This window comes from Macrotis lagotis, chromosome 2 (genome assembly GCF_037893015.1).
Source record: "Macrotis lagotis isolate mMagLag1 chromosome 2, bilby.v1.9.chrom.fasta, whole genome shotgun sequence".
In the NCBI taxonomy this organism is placed as follows: Eukaryota; Metazoa; Chordata; class Mammalia; order Peramelemorphia; family Peramelidae; genus Macrotis; species Macrotis lagotis.
This window is the reverse complement of record NC_133659.1, coordinates 323357686-323384911: the sequence shown is the minus strand read 5'-3', so window position 1 is coordinate 323384911 and position 27226 is coordinate 323357686. Positions and strand designations below refer to the sequence as shown.

At 39.8% G+C, this 27226-nt stretch overlaps 2 protein-coding genes across 3 annotated transcripts in view; one reads left to right on the top strand and one right to left on the bottom strand.

Moving 5' to 3' along the window:
- APPL2 (adaptor protein, phosphotyrosine interacting with PH domain and leucine zipper 2) overlaps positions 1-3360 on the top strand; it is a 76972-nt gene extending 73612 nt beyond the window's left edge. The window contains exons 20-21 of the mRNA XM_074226758.1: positions 859-906; positions 2435-3360. Of these exons, the coding sequence (XP_074082859.1) occupies positions 859-906; positions 2435-2569 (183 nt within the window). The 3' untranslated portion in view covers positions 2570-3360. The remainder of the gene's footprint in view (positions 1-858; positions 907-2434) is intronic.
- A 3438-nt stretch (positions 3361-6798) lies between these two features.
- WASHC4 (WASH complex subunit 4) overlaps positions 6799-27226 on the bottom strand; it is a 44478-nt gene continuing 24050 nt past the window's right edge. Inside the window, exons 19-33 of one of the 2 annotated variants that reach the window (XM_074226754.1) lie at positions 26391-26496; positions 24887-25003; positions 23839-24007; positions 23377-23531; positions 21843-21917; positions 21447-21551; positions 19155-19289; positions 17682-17790; positions 16760-16826; positions 16191-16277; positions 11864-12011; positions 10227-10323; positions 9464-9660; positions 9175-9274; positions 6799-7419 (exon numbers count right to left, since the gene is read on the bottom strand). In XM_074226754.1, the coding sequence (XP_074082855.1) occupies positions 7340-7419; positions 9175-9274; positions 9464-9660; positions 10227-10323; positions 11864-12011; positions 16191-16277; positions 16760-16826; positions 17682-17790; positions 19155-19289; positions 21447-21551; positions 21843-21917; positions 23377-23531; positions 23839-24007; positions 24887-25003; positions 26391-26496 (1747 nt within the window). In that variant the 3' untranslated portion in view covers positions 6799-7339. The remainder of the gene's footprint in view (positions 7420-9174; positions 9275-9463; positions 9661-10226; positions 10324-11863; positions 12012-16190; positions 16278-16759; positions 16827-17681; positions 17791-19154; positions 19290-21446; positions 21552-21842; positions 21918-23376; positions 23532-23838; positions 24008-24886; positions 25004-26390; positions 26497-27226) is intronic. The other variant, XM_074226755.1, reaches the window with a different exon arrangement.

The window sequence follows — 27226 nt, the reverse complement described above, 5'->3', positions numbered from 1 at the left end:
ATGAATAAGGCAAAGAGGGCTGGAGTCAACTTGTAGGGGAAAATGAATAAGGAAGAAGACAGCCTCTAACAAGGATGCTTTTGAAGACCTTCGTCATCAACAATCTACCAGCCTGTGCTATGCACAGAGGAGCAGGGGGAAGGGCAGACCATCAGATAGGAAGTCATCCGGTCTTGGAACCTGAGCTGGTCATCTAGTCCAGCCCGTTCATTTTACAGATAAAGATACTGAGACCCAGGGAGATTAAGTGACTTAGGGTCCTAGGATCCTAGAGTTAAAATGAGCCATCTGTGGTGATTTTACATTTGAGGAAACTGAGGCCCCAAGAGTTAAAGTTGATTTCCAAAGTCATTATTGGGGTTTTTTTTAATAGTATTTAGACTAGAGAAAAATGACCTATTATGGAAAGGTATGGGTTGTCCTCTAAGATTCTTCCAAAACCTATCAGCATTTCCTTTACCTAAGAGGCTGGGTTGCCTGCAGGCACAAAACTCCAGTTTTTGTTGTTCAGTCTCTTGTTGTTCAGGACTCTGTGTGATCCTATTTGGGCCTTTCTTGACAAAGATACTGGAATGGTTTGCCATTTATTTCTCCAGTACACTTTACACATGAGGAAACTGAGGGAAATAGGATTAAGTGACTTGTCCAAGGTCACACAGCCAGTGACTAAGTGTCTAAGGTCAAATTTCAACTCAAGTCTTCCCCATTCAAGTGTTTCAAACTAATTCCCATGAGTACAATGCTAATTTCCTACACCCCAGACTTCCATTCTCCTCACTCACATCAAGGAAAATGAAATGCTTTCCTGAAATTCAATGTGCTTTTCCCAAACCTCTAATTTTCCTTTTTTTTCTGCAGATATGTTATGCTATTAGCTTGGGAAAAGAAATTATTGAGGCTCAGAAGGTAAGAGGCTTTTGCATTGTAATTTAACATTTTCCAAACAACATTCTTCTAAAGTCTGCTTGCAAAAAATCCAAATTAGCTGTAGTAAATAAAATGAACATAGTGTGGTTGATTTTGGGACTGCAAGTTATCATTGTTGGCCTTGAACACACACACACACTCTCTCTCTCTCTCTCTCTCTCTCTCTCTCTCTCTCTCTCTCTCTCTCTCTCTCTCTCTCTCTCTCTCTCTCCATGTAACATACCATCGGTGGAAGTTGTTAGCTGTGCACTTGATTAGGGCCACAATGGCTTACATGCTTGAGCTCACTAGCCCCTTCAGATACAACATCATTCATTCATTATTCATGAACATTCATTAACAAAGCATTTTCTAAATGCCTACTATGTTCTAAAGCATTACGAGAGATTGCTGTGGAGACCAAGATGGAAAATTTCCTCAGGGATCAATCAATATAATGGAGGAAGGGATTCATGAGCCAGAGGCAGAGATAACACGTATCCAAATAAGGTTTATAAAAATAAGAGATTGTTTTATTCATAATGTGGCATAAACTAAAAGTTAATAAGAGTTAATAAAAATAAAATAATGAAAGTTAATAATAAAACTAATAGTGAATGAAAAATAAAAATTTGTCATGAAAGACAAAGAGAATTAGAAGAGTCCAAGAAAAGAAAACTTCATGGAAGGGCTAGGACTTGCCATGGCCCATGATGGAGTGGCAAAATTTGGACCCCAGATTTATAGAAGGAATAGGGAGATTGGCAATCATTTATTCAGAACTTGCTATATGACAGGTGCTAGAGATATAAATAGTTCCTGTCTTCACTGACTTTAGAGTCCATTGGTGGATACAATAGGAGTATAAATAAAGTAAATAAAACCCAGTCATGGAGAGGGGAGGCACTAGGGACATCTCCTCATCTAGGAGAGCCTGAGCGGAGTTTTTGAGAGTTTTAGAAAATCTTGAGGTGTTGCAATGAGGATGAAATCCATTTCAGGACCAGGGAAGGGTGATGTAATGTTGTGTATGTGCTTCAGCAACATCAGTGAAGATGCTCTCTCCCTTCCTAGTCCAAGTGTGATAATGCAGACCCCATTTAGAATGGGGGTTACGTGAATGGAGAGACGTTTTGGAACCAGAGTCAATAAGACTCAGCAAATGTTTGGATATGTGTGGTGAGAGTTGAGAATCTGGTTATATGGGGGACTAGAAGAATAATGATACTCTTAATGAAATAGGAAGGTAAGAAGAGGGGTGGGTTTAGAGGGAGAAATAAGGAGTTGGTTTTTTTGGACCTGTTGAGCTCAAGGGACCTGTAGGACTAGCTGATGATGGGCCTAGGAGTTGTCTGCATAACTGGATTTGTAGGAGTTAATGAAATCATTGAAAGAGTGTAGAGAAGTGAGGCCAGGATCAAGCCTTGGGGTACACTCACAGTTATGGTCTCGGAGATCATCTGGTCCAGTACCCTCAAGTTTTGCTGAGGTCTCATGGCTATATGTTTTCTTTAACCTCTCGTTGTAGGATCCAGAAGCACTGGCTCAGCTGATGCTCTCCATGCCACTGACCAACGATGGAAAGTTTGTGTTACTGAATGACCAGCCAGAGAGTGAAGATGGAAATCCAAATGAAAATAAAGCAGCTGAGTCGGAAGCATAAACCCATTTTTGCTGGTGGTGAAGGTCCTGGGGAGCCCTCTTCACGGGGTTCTCAGTGTTTCTCAACACTGGCTGTCTCTCTGACAATCATTCACAACATGTTTCATCCAAGCCTGGATGCTGTGAGGCCGAGAAGAACGACAGTAAAAACCATTGATGTCTCATTTCTGCCGAGTTTAAAAATATTTTAGGTACTTTATAGCGAAGTCCCTTTCCTTGTTTGCATCATATAGTTCTCAACGAAGGGTGACGGGAAAAAATGCACTGTTTGCTTTATTTTTAAATGAAGTCAGCCCTCCTCAGTTCCTAGTGTCCTTTCTAAATGTGGCAGTAGCCTCAATTTACAATTTGATAAACACTAAATGTTTCCTATTAATATAATCTATTTTTGTACTTCACCTAATGAGCTTCAAGTGCCTCTCATTCTTCCTTACATGACCATGCTATAAAGAAACACACTGACAGGGCCACTGTCCCTGGACTCCTGCGAGTGGACAGATGGAGGGTCACGTCCATACATTAATCATGCAATAAAAACCACAGCACAATACAACATGTGATTTTGTGACAAAATGAAATACAGCCAGCTTCCAGAGGCCCTGGCACAAGCGGTAGACCTTTCGCCATGGTGGAGCCCCATCTGGGTCTCCATGCTGCTCTCTAGATCCCTGTTTCTGCTGAGCCAGACCTATCCCAGGGAAGGGACCAATTGTTTCTAAAGTGGAATGAGCCACAACCAGGAAAGGTTGGAATTCAAAGCCCAGTTATCCCCCCACCCACCCCCAAACTTAATATTCTTCCTGATACCCTAACCAGAACTCATGATGGACTTCTGGTCTGCCTCTGGGCCTTTTAATTCTCCCTCTTTTCACAGAACAGGCAGACAGGAATGACGATCATGAATTGGTATGGTTTACAGTGACGACAGAGTCTGACAATTCACAGCTGTCTTTGTTATGAAATTAGTCTAGCAATGAATGCTAGAAAATAAAAAGTCTTATGTATCATTCTGCTGCTGCTTGTTATTTCCTAAAAGAGCGTCTCTAGCAAGGCAACAAGTCAGTGGGATGGACTGAGCAGCTCCCTTCCTAAATCAGGAGACTGGACTGCTTTTGTTTCTCATATTTTCAATGATTTCCTTCCGTTCCAGTAAACCCTGGGAGACTGGTACCCTGGAGGGATATAAATGAAGCCTGTTTCTTCCCGAGATTCATTAGTGTCGGCACCGATTATTCTGTTGTATCCTGGTCTAATCGACTCTTTAGATAATATTAATTTAGCAACAAGCAGTTTTGTAGCTATGTCTAAATGGATTTGAAATTTTCTATCTTAGAAGGGTTTTTGTTTTTTTCCTGAGGGAAGGCCCGGCCCGATAGGTTCAGAAGACAATACGCAGACAGAGCTGCCCTAAATGATAACAAAGTGATGGCCAAAAAATATCCCCAGATAGTAAATGATTCCAAAGCTAAGTAAATCTGCTTTCCAAGTCAATGTGTGGATCTTAAATTCCATTTACTAAATACACATCAATTTTTCAGTTAAAAGTCTACTAAGGGGCACCTAGGTGGCACAGTGGATAGAGCACTGGACCTGGAGTCTGGAGGACCCAAGTTCAAATCCTCACTCAGACACTTAATAAGTGCCTGCTGTGACCTTGGGCAAGTCACTTAACCCCACTGCCTTAAATAAAATTAAAAAAAAATAGCTATTGCTGAACATACAAAAACGGAAGACAAACAAAATCACCACAAAAATCACCCATTGTTGGTTCAACAGGACTTTATTTTTGTGGTCTGTAAAATAAACATGTTTTCTATCAACTAACTCCTAACTAGACACAGCTGTTGTCATCCAGCTCCTCTCTGTGGCCAGCAAGTCAGCCCCCTTAATCTCTTTTGACCTTTTCCATTTGTCTTCTTGGGGTTCATCCTCTTCATCTGAAGTCTCTAGGGATATCCAACATCCTAAAGGAGCATTCCCCTCATTTGAAATTTCTTTGAATCCAACCATAGAATCAAATCAACCACATGACAAAGACAACCATCTTGCCTTGGAATTCTACATAAACCATAGCTCTAATCCCACTGGAGGAAAATGGTTTGGGGGCTTTTCAGGGTGGGGAGCAATATGAAATAGGCAGAATTACGTATATCAGACTTTCAACCATTGGTAAATGAAGGCATGGCTATCCTAGGAGAGGAAATACTTATGGCAGAGTAATTTGATCCATACCTGAGCATATGCACTGATGTGGCCTCATCTCCATCCTGGACTCTTATGTCAAGATACTTTTTCCCCCTGAGAATGTTGAATAGTTTCTAGGCTGTTCTGCTAATCAGACTCAGCTCCTGTTTCGGATCCATGTCAACATGTCCAATAATGTCAACTGGATATCACTATCCAAAAACCCTAGTGGTTCTTTTTTCACTTGAGCAAGGAGTAGAAAAGGAGTAGAAAGGAGCAGAAAAGATGGACTTAGAAATGGTAACAAGGAAGTTATGAGAACGTCATTGGAAATAAATCAAACTTTCTTAGAGGACATTTAATTTTGAATATAAAAATTCAGGAATGAAAATGATCAAATTTACTGACATAATATACAGAGTGTATTCTGCTCTACAAATGGGAAAGAAGGGAGGGAGGCCGATAATAGAAATAAGGTTAACAAAATCCTCATCTTTTAACAAATAGAAGAGACAATGTTATACTTGGTCCTTTAATTCCTGAGAATTGGATTATCTTTGTTATTAAAGAGCTTACAGTGAGTGCTTAAATTCATCCCTAAATTATAGTACATTAGAAAAATATGAAGCTATGGGAACCTACAAGGAAAGCTATTACAGTCTTAAAAGTCCAACGGACACCAACATACATGCCTTCCTATAGCTCAGTGGCCACATGCTCTGGTACCCCCTCACAGATCTGGTCACACACGTGGATCCTTTCAGCCCTCTACAGACTGCACAAAGCACCATGAACTGTAAAACCCGACTCTTCCCATTGGTAGGTGGCCAGGCAAGAATAGAGGTAAAAGTGTAAGTTTGATCTATTCACAGGGAAGCCTTCAACTCACAATGACTTGTGGCCTCCACTGAAAGGAAAGAGCCAACTCTCCCACCAATTACAATTAGTTGATATTAGATGTCATACATAGTTATAAAGATAGAATGGCAATACTGAGGGGATTATTGCAAGGTAGTGACTAATTTGGTACAATCGGTACAATTAAATGCAAGGTCGTTTAGGGACATTCAAAAATACAAAATACAGCGTGCTTGAGGGTCATTTCTGCAGTTAAGATGAAGCATAAATCAAGGACTAAATGCTTTCAGGACAGACCAACACACAATGCTATAAGGTCATGTTTATAGAAGAAGCAAAAACAATTCCATATATTATGCTTCCTCTAACTTTCAAATGAAACTTGTTTCTTCTTAAAGAGATAATAATCTCACCAATAAGTATGAGAAGATGGAAAGACATGCGTGGCTTCCAAGGTGGGGAAGTCAAGACTGTCCTTGAAGTAACTTACAGCATTTCTTGAAAGAAATGGGAAGACAGGCAAATGTAAAAGAAAAACAAGTCATTCCTAGATTTAAATTTGAATTACATTAAGAGTTAAATCCCTATTTACTCTATGTAATCTTTTCAATGCATTTTAATGTGCTAAGATTGCCTTTTTTTTATTTGTTAATTGTCACAACTTCCCAAAATAAAACTAACAGTCAGCCAACAGGCAATGATCCTCAAACCCTCTGGAAGCTGTAAAAGCAGTAAGGGATTTCAGTTATTACATTAAATCTCATTCTCACAGTGCTTTTTTTTTTTAATGCCTGCACAGTGTAAATATTTTTTCATGAGAATCCACTTAAGAACCTGTTGAAAGAAAAAATGTGCTCCAAATTTCCCTTGAATTCAGGCTTGGTGTAAAAAGAAACCTGAGTGTGAATGTGGGGAGAAGCTTGCTCTCATATTTTGAAAGCTAGCCCCCCCAGTGTCATCTGTTGGTCTCTAAAAAAGAAGCTGGGGCCTCACTTTAATTTTCCTTAATTATGAGTACCAAGAAACAAAGGTTTGATGTTCTCCCTAATGTAACTGGTTTAAGTGTTCTCAGAACATGTAAACTGAGTTTCAATGACTCCCAGCAGCTCCATGCAGCAGGTCATTCCTGGATGATGCCAAACGGTCTCCAATGGGCACCCAACACCTCAAGCTTATGGAACAATCCAGGCTGGAATAACGGTTTTATTCTAAGTCTCTTTACAGTGTCATATATGCTTTTAGAATTTGACCATTAATCTCTAAATTTAAATAATATTTGCTAGATATGCACAGTATCTATTTTAAATTTGCTGCCATAATAGTCTTTAAGTGATTTAATGCAAATCATGAATGAACAGCCTGTAAAAACACGAACTCCCAACATACACATGGATGCCAAGAGATCTGCAGCTGGCAGAGCAGGAATTCCAACTGGCCTTTCTAAAACTACTTTAAACCATAACCATTCACAAAAGCAGCATGGTATTTTGAAGGTTTTTGCAGGCCAGAACCAATTTTTGAAAATTTCTTCAGCACCTTCTAAAATGAAAGTCTTTAAATGGACAGAGCTATAGAGCCAGGCCCCCAAAGAAGGCCTGTGACATTACACATCTGGAGATATGCTGGCCCGCTCAGCAATCCATGTGTCTCAAGGATTCCAAGGTCAGAGCTACAGCCGCCAGTGTAAACAAAGCTGGTTCCCTGATGCTCCCCAAACCCGGCCTCAGAATCACTTCACCACAGGATCAGTGAGGCCAGAGCTGCTGCTGCTGGTGGGCCTGGGGTCTTCATTGCTTGCTTTATTTTCTTCTAGAAGCAAAAAGTACATATTAAGTTCATTTGCAAAATGAATTAAACATTAAGACAAAAATGCTGGAGAAATCAGGTCTTGCCAGCTTTTGTTTCTATTAAACAAGTATTTGATGGCGTCTGAACACGTCTCTCAAATACATCAGCCTGAAGACAGAAAACCGCCACTTTGCCCTGCTCCCAGAGCAATTATTCCCATTGGGCTCCTGTGTTCTGGAACAACAAGCTCCTCACTTCTATGTCAAAGTGTAACATGAACCAACAGAAATAATCTTGCTTTCCGATGGTACAAGTGATTTCTCTAAATGAGTAGCTTCTCAGTTTGGTGCCAGCACAGACTTGTATCAGAGAGGGTAAGAGAGACAATTTGCAACTAAAATTGAAATTTTAAAAAGGAAAAAACCCATATGTACAAAAATATTTATAGTGAACTCTAGTGCAGCAGCAAAGCTTGGGAAGGAAGAGGCTGCCCATTAATTGGGGCATGTCTTAACAAATGATGAATAATGGCATACTACTGGGCCATGACATGATAAAGTAGAGAACTACATAGAAATCTGGTAAAATGTGCATAATGACTTGTATCATACATAGTGAAGTGAGGACTTCACCATCTTTCACCAAGATCACCAATGAGTAACAACACTGTAAAGACAAATCACTTTGGAAGATTTAAGAACTCTGATGAATTCATTGACCAACCAAGGTCTCCAGAATATGGAAAATGAAGCCTGTCAGAGGTGAGCGACTCTAGATATGGTCAACTGGACCGATGGGAGAATTTATATTGCTAGGCTGGTAAATTATTTTGTTTTCTTTGAGATACAAACCTAGCAGCAGTATTCCTCAACCACAGGGTATGCACAGTTTAGCCCTTTGGGCAGAGTTCCAAACTGCTCTCTAGGATGACTGTACCAGTTCACTACTATTTTTTTTTTTATTAAAAATAAGTTGGGAGTGAAAGAAAATGATTCAATTGATAACTGAATTGAAATAAAATTTAGAAATAAAATATTCTACTTCTTTCCTATCTTCCTCCATAGTGTATTACCATGCCTAGCTCCTGTTCCCTACTTCTAAAGGCCTAGCATTGTTCTCATCTGGTTGAGAGGCTCTTTCTTCCAATTTAGCATATCAAAAACTCCACAGCTTCCCCACAAACTGCCTCCTCCTCTCAGCAAGAATAAAAATGAGGTTTCCAAAGTCTGTTCCTCACAAGCTCATGAGGCAGGTCTTGTGGACACATTCTCACTTTACAGAGGAGCATGCTCTGACAAGTGGGGCCCTGCTTGCCCCACGCTAGGAGGCCTCAGGAGGTTGCTCTTCAGCTATCTGTCCCTCCTCAATAATAGGTGTTCCAGGATATCAGCTCAGGAGTGATTAGCTGGGGTTCTGGGAACCTGCTGCAGCAGCAGACTCTGAGGGAGGCCTCAAGTTCCTGGAGGAGAATACAGAACAGCACCTGGAGCTACACCAAGACCCTTCTGGAGTAAAGGCTGCATCCCAGAGGGCTGAAGTTGCCGTCGGGCGTGGAGAGAAGTGAGACACTGTACACCATGGAAAAAGTATTTGTGGGGCAGCTAAGTGAGGCAGTGGAGTCAGGAGGACCTGAGTTCAAATCCGACCTCAGACACTTAATACTTACCCAGCTGTGTGACCTTGGGTAAGTCACAAACCCAGTGCCCCAGAAAAATAACAGGAAAAAAAGAAAAAGAAACAATATCTGTTAAACTTTCCAAAGCTCTATTTACTAACCTTCTTTCTCTTTCTTTTCTTGGCTCTCTTCAGCTGCTGTCTTGTCTGCTCTAAAGAAAATTCTTGCACTACTCAGTGAGAAATAGAGTAATTCAAATTCCTAAATAAAAATAACAGAGAATATTAAAAATAACTTCTATTTTCTATCTTATTTTAAAGATCCTATTGAGCAAACCTACAGAAATTCAAGTAAGAAAAGCCTGCCTCTGATATTGATTCCCCCACTTCGCATGGTGTCCTGGGGACTCTGGCTTTTGGTGAGGCTCTGGGTGCCAGAGGGTGACCTTACCTGTAAATAGACATCGAGGCGCTTCTGGGTCAGATTCATTGTCTGCAGCAGTTTCTCATCCTGGCTGGTCGACTGCACGTTCTGCTGCTTGGCTACAGCCCTCATCTCTTTGAGATACTTCTCTCTGGCAGACTGGAACCAGTGAAGGGAATCAAACTCCTGGTACTGATCCAGAAGCTTGAGGATATAAGCCACACCTGCAGCCATCAACAAAGTGAGATGACCATCCATTCGGCCATGGACGTTACTCTGTTATTCTTCAAGTCATTTAGAAAGAATCCTCTTTAAATTCCATTTTATAGCTTAGCTGAAGGACACGCTACAATCCTATCTTCATTTCTCCACAGAGAAACAATGCTATCAACAGCTCAAGAGGTCTTGCCAAAAAAAAAAAAAAAAAAAAAAAAACCCAGCCCCTAATCTCACATTGGGCAGCTGTTACCATTGTGATGGGAAGAAGAGGGAGAAAAGTTCGGCCTCCTGGGGCAAAGCAGTCATGGCAGCCAGTCACATGAGAGCATCCAGAACACCCCCTGCGTACCCAGACAAAATGGTCCTGGGCATCAGAAATACTATGGGCACATTAACAAGAGGAGTGACCGATGCTTATACAAGTCTGGCCAAGAAGAAAATACTATTAAGAAAATATTATCTATTCAGCAATGTGCCAAGAGCCAAAGGCTCTATTTTTCAGTAAACTTTCCCAAGAATCTATACACTGTGCACACAAAACTAATGTAAAATGCAATTTGGTCAAACTTACCCATGGCAAAGCCATCATCAGTAAAAGCTGCTCCCATTTTGTTCTTTTTATTCAGTTTCTCCTTGCAGCTAATAGAATGCTCTACAAAATTGAGGGTCTGAAATGGAAAGAGTTGATGGTTGAGAAGAGCAGGTCCTGATCAGACAAACATTAGTCAGGCATAATCTCCATGTGTATTCACATAAGCTTCCTTTGCTTTGAAAGGTTTTCTTCCCATAAATCCACCCCAGTGGCTGTCTGTTGGGGATGGGGATCTGGACCCTGGCATCTCCATCACTGGCTCTGCTTCCTCCCTCTGTACTTGAAATGTAGTCAGCACTCCCTGGCCTCTTCTCTGCACAGAGAAGTCAGTCACTCTGTCTCCCAGCTTCCTTCAAATCCCAGCCTTCTGGCCAGATCTGACCCATTCCAGTTGACCATTTCTAAATGCCCATCATTGTTGTCATTTGGATAACCAGTTCACACTTCAACATATAAAACACACCACAACTTCCCCCCCCCCCCAATGCCTTTCTCTGCTCTATCTTCCCTACTTCAATTAACAAATGCAACCATTACTCAAATCACTGAGGTTCAAAAATTTGTCTCCTGTTTTTCCATCAACCCTGTAACCAATTGGTCATCATGGCATTTTTCCCTTCAGAATCTCTCTCAAATGAGAACTCTCCTCTTTCCCTCTGCTGCCGTATTAACGGGGTCATATGACTCTATGTCTAGATTACTATCAACACCTTTAATGGTCCCTCTATCCTCCACCCATTCTAATTAATGATCTAAAGCCAGGCTTCTACCTTTGTCGCACTCCCCAACCACCTAAAGGATCACCAGTGAGTCCCTTGACTTTCTAACAAACCTAAAACTTTACCAAAGCAGTTCACTTGTGGTCTTCCTTACGGTAAACAAATCTCATAGTTCCTTGCTTTGGCCTCATATTTAATTCTCTTCCCTCCTCCAACTGGCCATCTCCAGTCAAATTCTTGGAATCCAGCTCAATCTACTGACAGGCTTGTGTTTTCCTTCATCCCAACACCCACAATAATGACTTCCTGTGGAATTAATCTAGCAATGAACCATGTCCTTGCAACACTGGAGTTCACGTGATCCTGTTCTTCGACTTTTCAGGGATCTATACCCTGTTGCCCATACAATTGCTGGGAAGGCCAGGTCCATTCCAGTTCACACTACCTTGCCCCTAAGAGAAGGTGCTCCAGCAACATATATATGTGGGTGGCAGAGAGCACACACTGCCCTTCCCTCATCAATAATAGCTATATTTTAATAGATGTCATCATTTTTACCTTAACACACCTGGGAGAAGTCCTCAAGAGAAGAACACTGTAACCTTTTATGTGGAAGTGGCCTTTAATGGGGAAAACAAATCTCAGTTCTAGAAGTGGCTGCACTGGTATTGAACTACATCTGATTTACTTCCCTTTTATCCCTGGCAGGTTCTGAGGTTGAAAAGAACTATCATACCTATACAGCCTTCACCAGACTGTTCACTGCCAAGGGCAGAGAAGAAGGAAAGGAAGGAGTAGAAAAATGCGGAACTCAAAAGCTTGGAAGAGTAGAAATGTGGAAAACCATCTTTGCATGTAATTAGAAAAAAATGAAAAAAAAGAAAAGAAAGTACTGACCAAGGGAGGGACAATGATGTGGAAATTTCGAAGGTGCATGTTCTTGGGGCTCCGGAATTCAGGAGCAAAAACATCTACCAGCATCTTGAAATATTCTGTGCCTTCTGCAGAATTCCGGGTGTGATCACTGAGGACAGAGTCTAGCTGCCTAAAGAGAGAAGGAAAGGGGCACAGAGGCTGAGAACCCCGGATGGCTCCCACCCACCCCCACGGAGGAAGGAGGGGGAAGTTCAGGGCTCCAACAGTGCTAGACTCTGGTCAGGATGGGGAGTTATTGCCCCTTTGTGTGGCCCCCACCCACCCAATACCACTATCCCTCAGTCACCTCTTCTATGAGTTGCATTCACTCCATATTTACCGTCCAACCAAGATCTGGATGTACATTCTCCCTCCTTTCAGTCCCTGCCCCCATCTTCCTCCCCATCCGACTTCTGAACCCCTCCATGATATCCCCTCAAACACCCCAACTTCTGGGTTCCTCAGACCCCGCCCCCAGCTACACATAAAGAAGTCATCAGTTTGATTTTGCCACCCATCATCCCCAAATGGTCCAGTTACATGAACAAGGACTCTGAAATTCCTTTACATGATTAGTCCTTCATTCTCTTATCTCTGTCTCTGCCCTCTGCTTTATGATCCAAGACCCTCCTCAACCTCCCTGTTACTCTCCAAGGCCCTCACCCTCAATTCATGACCAGGCCACCCCCTCTGCACTGTTCACACTTTTGCTGCTGCTTCTCTCCAACCCTTACCTACTTCAAACCCTTGGTAATCCAGTTCAACTGGCTCTGCTCCCAAGCCTCTCATCCCTTTATCCTCCTGCTAACTATGGCTTACTAAACTCTGCACAGACTATTTGTGCCCAACCTATGGTGGAATATTCCAAGTTCATTTTGGTCTGATCAGCCAGTTGGACACATTGCCCTTTGACCCCAGCATGGTAATACCATTTTGGTTCTCTTCAAGCACAAAGGATAACCACCACCACCACCACCACCACCACCACCACTCTCCAGGCTTGGATATGACCCCCCCTCCTATACTGCTTCCCACCTATTCATGGACTGCTAAATTGTTCAGCCTAGTTTCTGATCTCATCAATCCACTGAAGATGCTCTCAGTCACCAAATCCAATAGCCTTTTCTCCATCCTCCTCAATCTTGTCCTTTCTGTATCCCCCCCCCCCAACACTGTCAATCCCCCCTTCTAGATTTTCACCTTTCTCTCCCCTGCTTCTCCTCCTGAAGGGGAGGACCAATTGCTCCTGGATTTTCACCAAGGTCATGCCCACTAAATGTTAACTCCCAAGGCTCTGGGCTCTTTCTCACTCAGGAATTTCTTTAGCTCTCATTTATTCAACTATTTTCTCTACGCAGATAATTCTCATCTCCTTATTCAGCCCCAGCAGATAGATTAGACCTATTTGTACAAGGATGAGGCTTTGAGGAACAGTTTGGGTAACTTAATATTGTGCAACCTTCACTGTCAGGTCACAAAAAAGATTAATCATTTTCCCTATTCTCTGTTTCTGCATTAAAAAAAACCAATTCATTTCCAGTTCGAGTGTGGTCACTGTCTTGATGGCCACCACCTATATTTTTGATGGCCACCACCTGATGGCTTTAACAGTTTTAGGGTTCATCTCCCCAAACCATACAATTTCAGGCTATTTTTATAGACATCCTGCTACGAGTCAGAGGACTGCTTGTGTCAGGCTCTACAACTAAGAAAATCTATGACTGTCAGCATTTTTTGTGCATTTTCAAATTTACATTTAACATGAAACAAAGGGTTCATTTATTTTCAGTTTCAGTAATACGTCAGAAACTTTGCTGACTAAATATAAATTAAAGCACAAGTGCCAGCAGAACCCCTACTCTCTCCTCTACTCACAGTGCTTGGGAGACCAAAACCAAAATGGGGTAAGTGCCAGGTTTCTAGGGCCTCTGTAAAAACTTCAATGCCAAGTTACTGCAACCATAAGGCCTTTTTTTCTTTCCTTTTTAATTGGAATATTTGAAAGAGACAAAAGTAAATGCTTTCTTAAAGTCATTGCAAACTATCAAAGAGTAATCTAAAGTTGCCCTTGCCCCAGACACCTGGGCATCACTGATCCTTCCTTCAGTCCTCAGGCATCAGGAATACTGAAGTGACAAAGTAGCTGAAGCATTTCAGACCTGGAGAAGAGTGGCCAGCCACTCTAAACCATACCCCCCCAAAGAGTCCCCTCCACAGCATGTTTGACCATTAAGCCTCACACTGAAGACTCCCAATGATGAAGGGCCCACCAGATCCAAGGCAACCCAGCCCAGTCCCCCCTGGGGAGCTCTAAGGATAAAACTTTTGTCTTCATATCCAGACAAGAAAGATCTCCAAGTCACTGCCACCCCAACTCCTGGAACTGCCCTCAGAGTTGCATCAAACAAGCACCATTATCTCCTATGTTAACAATCCTTCAAATATTTGAAGGAGCTACCTCAGAGAACCTGGTTCTTTCCTTACATTGCCCCAAATGATCAGAGAAAGGCATTTCCACACTAGCGGCCTCAGTTTCCTCAACTTCAAAATGAAGATGTAGGACTTTACTAACTCCACCTCAGTTCCTGAGCTATTACTCTAGGGAAACAAAATTCTTTTCAACCTAACATCCGACATGTAAAACTTGAGACAATTACACTAAGGTGCACACTGTAACTCATCTACTTACACAATGGGACAATCGGTTGGCCACTGAAATTGAGATTTTGAGGTCAGCTGGACAAAAGAGATTACAAAAATACTTCTGTGATTCCAGATATGCTGAAAGACAGGATACTGTCACATGGGATCCCATGTGCAATTGGAAGAGGACTGGAAAACAAGGTCAAAGGGAATCCTAGGCAAATGCAGGGCCTTCCTAAAAACTGAAGTGGAGACTTGAGAGACCTTCAGATACAACTTATTTTCTGCTGAGGAATGTAATGTCTTCCCCATATTTATCACAAACAAGCAACAGAGAACACGAGTCTAGGGGCAGGGTTAATCTAACTGACTGTAACTTCTCTAACACTCTCAGACCAAATAAACAAATTTCTTTTTTTTTAAGTCAACTTAAAATAGTCATCCTCTTTTCTCTTTTTTAGTGAGTTCTCAGACACTGTTTGTAGATGAGAATCCATACATAGATTTCTACAGTAATGTACAAGAAAACTAAATTTAGTATTTTTCAATACAATTTCACAAAAACTGCAGCTTTTAAAACAGCTCAGATAATTCTTTATGATTCAACTAATTTAAAGCAAAACTTAAAAGCAAAAATAAAATAAATAACAAAAATGCTAAGAACCCTTTAACCTGACATATAGAGAAGTAAAAATTCTCCACCAGCTCATTCTCACCTGTAGGACATACAAAATATGGTCATGCAAAGGGCAGATGCCTGTGTTATAGGGCCTGGAGAGTGTAGAGAGTGAGGAGAGAGATACTTTCCTTGCTTTTCTGTCTTTATACAATAACACCAACTGATATCTCTTCCTTATTCTTTTCCATGACTTCTCAAAGAAAGATTTACTAAGATATGACAAGGCTCTTAAAAAGCTAAACTCTGCAAAAAAGTGGGTGAACACACTACAAGTCTGCCACAGAGATGTCACAAGATTTAATTATACTGGAGGTCAAACTCAAACATCAAAAGTCTTTCTCCCCTAAACAGGGACTATTTACAAAGGAAGTGTTAATTCCCTCACTACTCTGATATTAAACCAGAGGAAGCCAAGGAAAGAAGTCACCATACAAGTTATCCTGCCCTGCCAAGGATCACTCCCTTTCCCTGTAAAATCTCCTACTGAGACAGCATAAAAATTTTGAATGTGATACAACAACCACCAGAAGAGGGGCACTCCATGCTGCTAAAATTTTTGCCTAAAATTGTCTTGACAAAACTATAATTTGACTCCCACAACAAAAAGATTTAATTTGCCTAATTAAACAATTAACAAACCCATTTACCTCTCTTTAATATTAACTAAAGTCATATCAGGAAAATCAATTTCTAGTCCAAAGTTCTAATGGGAAGCACAAAGAAAAAAAGAAATAATCTCATAGGAGAATTCCTCCTAACCAAATAGTAAAACCCACCGTCTGCTAGGTTCACTAAGAAACAAGACCTTCACTTTCTTTTAGGTTTTTGTTGATAAATAATTGGTCAAAATCAACATTTATGAGTAAGTATGATATGATGAGTTTCAGAAAACTGTATTAAATTTCATTTTCATAATCACTTTCAATTTCCCTTTTTTGCTGTTTGATCAAATTTGACCCCAAGTATCTTTGGTAAATACAACCTTACCTGGCTGCCTTGAGTGTTTCTTCTGAAAGCCCTTCTTCTTTAACCAGCTCTTCAAAATTGACAATATCTTCAAGATCAGGAACAAACCTAGAGTAAATTGCATAAGATTGTCACTAAAATTGGTAAAAAATTCAATTTATACTATGCAATTCAACTAAAAATTAAACACTCAGTGATTCATTTAAACTATAGAATCACCAGGCATTTGACTTAAGAGAAGCCAGCACAGCTACATCAAGTGTAAAATTTGGGATCTGGGAGTTCGACAAACAAACTGATCTCAATGATCCAAAAAGATCTACGAGTGACTTCCACTTTATACAACCTTGTAAAATTAGATTAGTGGCAATTAAGAGGAAAAGGAAAAGCTTTACAGAGATCAAGATTTCAATCTGTAATAGAGAAAGCAACAACATTCTCTCTTCTGACACCAATTTGAAGAGGAGAAAGAAGCTTCTCTCTTGTACAAGGAGCTCCAGAAGGCAGGATCCAAATGGCACCAATTTTAAAAGGATAAACGAGCAGAAGAAACATGCATCAAGTGAGGAGACAGATGATAACTGCCCTACCTGATGGCATTGCTGCTGCAGTGGAGCCCCCCGGACCGGATCATCCGCACATAGCCCATCGCATTCCCTTTAAAAGGAGAAAGGAGGTCAATCAGATGAGTGACAGAAGGGTCTCTCCAAGTCTAACACTTGGAGGCAGCTGCATGATGTTCAAACAAGGTCTGCAGCCATTCCATGTAATCTAAAATGCAAATAATTCCATTCTCTGAGATTTCCAATGAAGCAAAATCTGCCAGGCTTTCATTGGACCAATCAAAGGATAAAAATGCAGAGCATAAAGAATTCCCCAATCACACATATGGGGATGTGTGTGTGTGTGTGTGTGTGTGTGTGTGTGTGTGCCTGTATGAGTGTTTATGTGGGCGAGTATGGGGGTTTGGGGTATGAACAGGGGGAGAGGAGGGACATCCAAGAATTTCAGTCACTTCCCTATTCCTTTCTTCCCTTGGAGCCAGAAGTGGCCCCAGGCTCATATAACACCTACAGGACTCCACAGAAAGAACGTGGCAGACTTCTCACTGTCGTCTCTGCTCTTTCTACCTGAGTGACCTCAGTGGGTCATTCAATCTCTCAAGATTTAAAATGTTATCTGTGAAATAAAGGAACAGGGAGGGAAGGAGGTTGAGATGCCCTCTGAAGTTCCTTCTCCCTCTAAATGATCACCTAGCTGCCCTGACTGGTTAGTTTTTATAACTGTATGAATACCCATAAATACAAATATATAATACAGCTGCTTATATCCACTTAATAAATATTCCATTTAAGATTTATACCAATTTATCAAACAGCTGTCCAGCCCCATTGTGAAAATTTTCCCATGAGTTCAGAGGAAATATCTCAAAAATTAAGTGTCCTATATTGAGATGGATTAATTAATTCCTGTAAGAATGATGAATTCTAATTTCATACTAATTCTTCTTACCTATTTGGCTGATGAGCTGTCTAAACTGATCAAGGTAACTCTGTCCATCTGGTGTAATTCCAAGTTTTCTGATTCCTCTGTTGAATTTTTCTGCTCTTTCAAAAGGATACTAGAAAGAAAGAGTTTCAAGAGCACCTTCATCTTTAATGCAATTATAACCTACTGGATTTTCATATTAACTCCATTCTAATTTGTTTATGGAGTTTATCCAACCCAGCAATCAATCAATCCATCTTTATTGAGCACCTCTATCTGTTAATATCAGACACTGAGCAAAGCACTAAAGGGATACAAAGAGTTGTAAAAGGCAGTCCTTGCCCAATAATAACAAACAGTAAGCATGTGTTGTAGACACATGTAGGCACAAGCATCCAATGATGAGGGATTCTGGAAAGGCTTCTTTGAAAGAGATGGTCCTGGAGAAATCAAGGCTTTCCAGGTGGGTGGAGGACAGACTATAAAAGTCACAGAGACAAGAAACAGAATATGACAGCCTGGAGGATGGGTCAGCCAGCCTGGCTGGAAGACCAAACATGGGATGGTGAGCAAGGTCCTGATGGCCTGGAAGAGCATGCTTCCATCCTTTGTGCTTTGGTAACAACTAACTGAAACTTTTTTTTAAGTTTTTGGTTTTTTTTTTTTTGCAAAGCAAACAGGGTTAAGTAGCTTACCCAAGGCCACACGGCTAGGTAATTATTAAATGTCTGAGACAGGATTTGAACCCAAGTACTCCTGACTCCAGGGCCGGTGCTTTATCCACTATGCTACCTAGCCGCCCCTCAACTGAAACTTTTTTAAAAGGGGAAATGACAAAAGTCTAACATTAGCAACCCCCTTTCTTTTCTCTGATAAGAGTCCCCTCCTCCATCACCATGACTGCCTCCAAACATCTGAATAGCCTGCCACCAGAGCCAGAACTAAGCCCTCTCTGTGGGGGACATTAGCCTCTTCATCTGAAAATGATAAGTAGGATGAAATTGTTCCTGGAGAGTAGAGGCTCTCCAAGACCCAAGTCACAACCAGTAGCTGGATTATATATCGCCATTACCTGGGCAATGGCCTTTTTTAATTTGCTACAGTGCACTCTTTAATGCATATTTCACCAAACTATTTTGGTTTGTTGCTGATTGTTACAAGAATCACCAAAAAGGATGCACAGCATCATGAGAATATGGCATTTCCGAGAAACCTTTTTAAACTGCCAATCATGCCTATAAAGCAATACTTTTAAGTAAATCTATCTTTGGTCTAGGCCTATGATGTCATGAGAAACTCCTTTCCCCCAATGTAGATCATCTTCTCATCTATATCTGATTCTAAGAGTCACCAGGGGGTTTGAAGTAGTTAAGTGATTTTGTTGAAGAGAACATAGGCCAGGATGTGTCAGAAGTCATAACAACCACCTATGTATTTTGCAAGTACAAGGCTATTATGCCAACCATCTCAAAAATAGCATCTGCAAACACAACTTACCTTATGATCATTTTGGTCTTTGATTTCCCTGAAAAACCGTATATCTTTGATCAATCTGGATTTGATGTGTTCATCATACATAAATTGGCTAAATATATAGAACTTCTTTCTCAAAAATTGGTAGGTGAAATTAACCTGTTAAAAAGTTAAAAATCAAAATTAGAAAGCAGAGTGTAGTATAAGAGTATGTTACAAGTTTTTGAACCAATGCCAATAGCTATGATTACAAAAAGGTTACAAAATGGGAGACTAATGATAATAATGCTTAAAAGAGAAATGAAAGAAAAGAAGATCCCAGGGCAGCTAGGTGGCACAGTGGATAGAGCACTGGCCCTGGAGTCAGAAGGATCTGAGTTCAAATCCTTCCTCAGACACTTAATAATTACCTAGCTGTGTGACCTTGGGCAAGTCAATTAACCCCACTGCCTTGCCAAAAAAAAAAAAAAGAAAAGAAAAGAAGATGACTGGAACATTTTTCAAATGCACAGTTCAAAAAAGGGGTTTTTAAAGTAGACAAGCTTTGAAACTAATTTATCATGGTTGAATTTATCATAATTTTTAAAAAATGCAATAGAGTATGTTTCTGTTCTTCTCCATATATGGAAATTCTTAAATATGCTGAAGTTTGTGAAATTTAGAATAACAACAAAAAAAAAAGATGAAAGAAAATTCATTTGATTTTAGATATGCTGAGTTTGAAATAACTGAGGTCAGAAGAGAAAATTAACTCAAGTCAAATAAAATCGGTGGGTACAAAAGCAAAGGTCCCAGAGTAAGCCAAAATATTTTTATAGCAGTAAAGAAATGGAAATTGGTGCCCATTGATTGGGGAGTAACAAATTGTGATACACAAAGAATGTGAGGAGTAAAGAGAAGCATGGAAAGACTTATATGATCTGATGCCAAGCAAAATAAGTAGACCCAAGACCACTGTCTGCATGTATGCGCGCACACACACATATGAACACACACACACACACACACACACAAACACACAGGCACTCCACCAATGTAAAGGGAAACAATAGATCTAACAAATTATGGTTCTGTTTTGTTTTGTTTTTTCACTAGAGGTAAAAGAGATAGGAAGGAGATAAAAAAAATCTTATCAAAAAGTTTTGGAGAAATTATAATAAAAAAGCTTAGTCTCAAATAAAAAATATGTGAAGACATTTCCCCTCACCTTCTTTGCAGAAGTGAGAGACTAAATTTGGCATTAGGCATTTTCCTTTTTTAACTTTCTTCTATTCAGTTAGGTTGGCTCTCTGGGAGGGGAGAGGAGGAAGGACACACAGGAAATTATAGGTGATGTAAAAACAAAAGATATCCAAAAATGTTATTTTTTAAAATGCACAGATAGACATTAATTGAAGTCAAGAAAGCATGATTTCGAAGGAAGAAAAGAGTTCTATAAGCTCTGTGAGGCCACAGCCCATATTATTTACTATTAACAAATAGTTCTAGGCCTCAGTAATCTGAAACCTGCCAATATTTATATTGATTTTAACTCCTGCACAAGGTTTGGCAATTTCAGGTGCTGAAACTCTTCCCCTATCCCACGATTCCTCCTTTCCTCACATCTCATAAAGAGTCTTTTCCCTAGGCAATCAGAAGATTGCAGGATCAGAAAAGGAGAATGAACTTATTAGGGATGAATAATTTTCACTGTAAGATATATTTTTATTTATTTATTTTTGTTTTTGCAAGACAATGGGGTTAAGTGACTTGCCCAAGGTCACATAGTTAACTGCCCAAGATACATTTTAAATTCTTCAAAAAGTTTGAATTTTAAAAAAAAACCTTTTCATTGTACTTACCTGGAAATTTTAATAAGGAGAAATGGAACACACCCATAACATCTAAATTATTTAATAGCTAATTATATATAACAACCACATTCATTATTCTTAATATCTAGTAAAAGTTTCAAATTAAGTACAGGAAAGAGAAGTCAAATTTTGTGAAAGTCTGAATTAAAGAATATTAACTTTTGAGGGCAAGGTGAGCATTTAAATTAACCAAATACTCAATAAACATTTTAAGAGACTTATTTTAATGAATGATGTTAAGATAAGTTGCAGTAAGCTTATTAGCTGTTGATATAGATTAAAACTTTATGCACCCAAAGTGTCTGAGGATGGTTTAAAATCCTTAGCTTCCCTAGGCATGGTACCATCTCCCAAACATCCCAATACAATTGTACAACAGGAAGGAAATGTTTTTAAACAAATGGGGAGTTCTCCACCCTGAACAAATTACAGATCCAGAGAAAAAAAAGGAAAAGGTACCTACTGTTGTGTTCATGATTCCAGTCCCATGGGTGCGAATTGAATTTGCAATGTGGCGGATGTTAATTGTATTCAAATGCTTGTTGTTGCTGGTCCGTTCAATGAATATCTGCATATAAACAGATTTCACTGATTTAGTCACTGATCAAGTCACATTGAACAAAAAAATGACACACACATAAGTTATCCAGGACTGAAGGTTCCTCAACCAAAATGACAATGGAGAAGTCAACAAGGATTTATTAAGTATTAAGGGCCCACTGTGGCCAAGTACTGGCTACATCAGTCCGGGCAAAAATAGAGCAGTCTTTCCCAAAACCCAGATGAGACAACCAATCTCCAATCTCTAGGAATCTTCGGGACTTCACTCTCCCCCTCAAATTCTTGCCCCCCCACTCACCTGATTATTGAGGTTGTAGAGGTACCGAGACACAAATACATGAATGTTTCTCATGATTTCCAAAACATCCAGACCCTAAAATTCAATCCATTTAGGAACTGTATTAGAAGAGGCTTGAGACAGAAATAGTACACACAGGTGACTCCATCCCAGGCCCTAAACTGCGCAGAGAAGTTGGACCTCTAATAAGTACCCGCTACAATGATTTTCTGCTTACATCAAGTTAACCAACCATTTAAAATTGTAAAGAAATAGTAATTCGGTCTCTCCACAGGGCATCCCAAAGGACACCAAATGTCCTTGAGACAAAGACAACTAACAATCTTCTCCATAATGTGACTCAAGGACTGGGGAACTTAACTTCTGGGTAAGTAGGATCAACTGAGGGAAAAACTCCTGAGTTCCTAAAAGAAGCAGAGATTCAAGACCCACCATCACATCCCTTTTTCTTTTTTAAAAGTTTTTGCAAGGCAATGGGGTTAAACGGCTTGCTCAAGGCCACACAGCCAGATAATTATTAAGTGCCTGAGGTCAGATTTGAACTCAAGTCCTTCTGACTCCAGGGCCAGTGCTCTATTCACTGTGTCACCTAGATGCCCCACCACATCCCTCTTCTCTAAAGTAGATTAGAGAAATGAGAACAGGGGCCCCTGCTACTATGAAGTCTTTCTGTTGATTCAAACACAACAGAAAACTGCTCAGATTACAAAACATTCCTTACAAGGTACAAGTGTTATCATTAAAAAAAAAAAAACAACACCATTTTCATGAGTTTCTCTGTCCTAGGAGCTTTATCTCTAGTAGGATTTCCTGACAGAGGCTTCCAAGAGCATTACCCCACCCTCCTTAGTAGAAAGCAAGCTCCACACGGTCAGAATATAGGCCCCAAAATAACCATCTAAAAGAGGCAACAAAAGCAGTACTCCTCTGAGTCAGGAAAACTGAATAAAAAGCTCCCTGGGAGGACTGCCATGGATCAACTAAGCATTACCTCAGCAAGAATTAAGGTATGCCTAGGAAGGAGGTCCATTTTGTCAACTGCTATTTCATAAATCTGGGGGGAGCTGGATACTACTTGCCCAAGAATGATCAATGTTACACATTTGGCAAAATATCACCATATGTATAATATCAAAACAAACTCTGAAATCTCTAATTCTGACCCAAGAAACAATGGCAGCCTCACTGCCTTCTCAATGTTCTTTCCCTTTAAGCAACAAAAGTGTTCCTCCAAAAGTGTCCAATTTCAAATCTTTCATTCTTTTTTGGAGGTTGGGTAATTGAGGTTAAGTGACTTGCTCAGGGTCACACAGCTAGTAAGTATATGAGGCTAAATTTGAACTCAGGTCCTGGTGAATCTTTCATAAGGCAAATAATCATGCTCTGATTCTTCTCATATAAGTTTGAATTTCTACCTATTCTCTTCTTAAAGTGAAGCATGATGGAACTTACGATGCAAATGGACCTACAGAAAATGAAGCATACAAGAGGTTTGCCAGAGAATCATCTTCAATAAGCTTTATACAAACTCTACCTGCTCCAAAGTCTGACTGGGAAGATGGGCCTCTGTCATGACCAAGCCATAACGCTGAGTTGCTAAATTTCTCATTTCGCTGTAAGTGGCCCAATCATGAAGAGCGACTGTTGTTAGGTTGTAGAAAGTCTTGTCCAAATAATGTGTTACAAATGCTGTATTGAAAACAAAAAGAAACCAACACAAGTGTCCACTTGGTATCTAAAGAATTATGAACCTTTTGAGAAGTGAGAAAGTCAGGAAAGAAGGGAAAATCCCATCATGCCTCTGAAAGTGAGCTCTGGTCCTTTCTAATGAGATACAAAGAGTTACAAAGTAGACTTGAAGAGAGAAAGAAAAAGGAAACCATTTCAGGGTCAATGGATTAATGTGGAAAAAGGGTCTCCACTGGGTTTTTGCTAGTTAAGCCCAAAAAAGCCCCAAGCAGCCAGATGACACAGTGAGGGAACAAGAGCCACACACCTCTGATGTCAATGAAGCGATTGAAGAAACGAATGGGGTTCAGTGAGAAGAAAAGGGCCAAGTCTTTCATGCCGACTCTGAAAGGGTTGCGGTCATCCAGCTTGAGGTGGGTGTGCACAGACAGTCGAAGGTCCTTCTCAATCTCTCTGCACAGCTTCTCCAGCAGATGCTGCGCAAACAAATGTTAGCAGGCACTGCTTTAATCACACAATGGCAGTAACACGGGCCTCCCCACCACATTCCTCTACTTTGTTCGGAAGTCCAGACAGAAATAGGTTCAGATTAGCAAAAAAACAAAGAGCAGAGAGAATCAGAGTCACAAGACCATAGAACAAAGTCTTTTCTGGGAAAGTGAGAACTACTTTGCTCCAATCAATCCTTCAACTAAGGTTTTGACTCAAAGTGCCAAAGTAAGCTCCACAAAACTGTTTTCTACAATTATTATTTGTATCACTACCCTTACAAATTATCATTAAGTGTATGCAATAAAGACAATGCCTATACTACATGAAATGCTTTTTAAGCATACAAAAGTAGGAACTTCATAAAACTCTTTTGTCCTTAGTCCCAGACTGCTAAAAATTCACAAAGGAAGAAAACTTAGCATTCGAAGTCATATTAAAGAGTCTTTGTTAAAATCAAATTTTCACAGCTACACAAATAGTCTTTCCCCAATCAGAATGATTGAGTCCAATAACACATTAAACACTATCCTTAAAATAGATTTTTATAAATAATATAAAATAGATCTTATAACTAAAATAAGATTTTATCCCCCAATTTGTTTTGTCCCCAAAATTTCAGACCAAATCTCAAAATCCAAATACATTTAGAATCACTAAAAAAACATATACATGATTAGATTTTCCAACAGGCTTCCAGTCTAATAATATGTGAATTACAAAACTATAAAAAAAAGACTAACTGAAAACATTTTCACTGCTTTTTCAAACTTTTATTTAGTAATTTTTTCCCCATTGAAAGTTTACTTTGATCAAAAAATAGTATTCCAAATACATATTTTATTCTGCAATCAATCTGCAGTTACCTCATTTAAAATTTCCATGATCTCCTTGTCATAGCAGTTCAGAAGGATTTCATAAGACTCAAGGTGCCTCGCACAAACCATAGCAGGAACACAGTCTCGTAAAGCACTGAACATATACTAAGAAGAAAGAGGAGTCACCAAACAAATAAGAAACAGAACACCCCATGTCTATCACATCACAGGAAAGGCAGCATATTTTATTTTGGAAGATAGCAACGAAGTCCAAAGGATGACTTTTTCCTCCCACTTTTCCTGCCTGAAGATTCCCTCAGCTATACAAATACTGAAAGCTTCCATTCCAGATTTTTTCCCCAATATTCATTTTAATCAAGCTGACTTCCAATATCAAATATAGAAGTTAGATACTGTTTTTCAAGAGCAAATGATTTTTAAATGAATACTTGAAGGGTGAAAGGTAAAATTGAGATTTTCCCTATTAGCCATCATGGTCCAAGGAGAAGGAACTTCCTAAGCACACTGAATTGAAGTATGTTGGTCAGAGCACACTGAACCAAAGCATGTTCTGGGGCAGGGAGTGCTGGGGAACATTTCTAGTAAAACATGTTTTGGAGTCCATGCCTGAAGCCTTGGCCCATCCCTGGGTGTTTTACCTCAAAACACCTGGAGAAAGTGATTGTACTCAGATCTGAGGGTATTTTGGCCGAAATTTCCCCAGATCACCGAGTTCAGTACTATAAACACTTGGATCTGTGCCACTTTTTTTTTAAGTTTTTGCAAGGCAGTGGGGTTAAGTGACTTGCCCAAGGCCACACAGCTAGGTCATCATTAAATATCTGAGGCCGGATTCTATCTACTGCGCTACCTAGCTGCCCTTCTGTGCCACTTTTGTGTGAGCACTATAAAGTTCTTACTTGGGAAAGTGGGCTCTGGAAGTCACCCCTTTTGGAGAGGATGCTCTGCCAAAGAGACTTTCCCAAATGAGACCCTGGAGGCTTTGCTGTGTGACTCGACGTCCCCAGTCAGTCAAATTTCCAAGTATCAGAGCCTTCTCGGTATGAAATCCTTTTTAAGCCTACAAAAGCAGGAACTCTCTTCTTTATTTCTTATTTTTCACTTTTATCTATTTTGACGTTATCCTTCATATATGCATATATATGTAATTATATGTGTCATAGTCCATTAATCTTGAGTAATAAGTATATTATCATTAAATTCTCAATTAAAGACTTAAGACAGAGTGAGCATGTCATTGAAAGGATGGATCCAAACCTACCAAATTAAAAATCTGTGCAGTCCATAACCCTTTCTGCTACACTACTGCATCCAACAGAACAATTAAATTAACTGAAATTGGAATGGTTAAGGGGAACAGGAAAGAAGGATTTATTAAAACTAGTTCCATTAATTTTACTATTAAGAATTGGTCCATCATTACTTAGCTGAACAAAGGAAAGCACTAAACAAAGCGCTACCAGGAATCCAGTCTTCAAATGGCTTAGTTCTGTTTTAAGTGATAGCAGATTTTCTTTGGTTCTTTACTTACATGTAATCTAGCTGCATCAACAGCATTTTCATACACATCATCCAAATAAATTGGAAAAACAGCTCGATGCCAGTACAGGAAACAGCAGTCACACTGAGTCCGAACTCTACAATGCAAAGCAGAAGAGGGCAGTCAAAGAAACCGAAGCTAATTAAGACACAATCATGAAAGCATAAGGTTCTGAGATGTCAAATCACCGAGCTGGGAAAGAACCCAGCATCCCCTTCTTAAATCGTCTTGTAAAATGTTCAAGCAAATAAGCCTTTGTTTTACTAGCTATTGGAAGTGGGTTCGCATGCCTTTCAAAGGACAAGACCAAATCTTTTTAATATTTAAAGTACTGATTAGAAACTTATGAATGATGCTTTAATCTCAACTGTTGTTCATCTCTAAGTCACAATGATAATCCTTCAAAAGAATGGAACAAGATGTCACCATCACCTATTTCTAATACCTATCAAAGTGTGCTTTTTATCTAATACAGCAACAAATGACTAAGCCTCCTGAAAAAAAAAAGATACAAGAATTTTTACTTCTCCTAGTGATGGGAGTTAAATGGCATCAATAACAGAAGGAATGAGCCACTTCCCGACTTTGGCCACCAAACACAAAGCATTCATAACTGTTATCTTAACACAAAGAGGAGAGGACTATCAAGTGCAAATCTGTTTGGGACCTAATTCATCAGGAGTCAAGATAGCTCTTAACATACCATATCAAGTTCCCTAGAGTAGGGTATTTGATATGATAGCATTTATAATAACACACTGCTAATCATCTAAGGTGCCCTCATCTAAGGTGGTATCATTTTTTTTATTATTAGTTGCAAAGCTTTT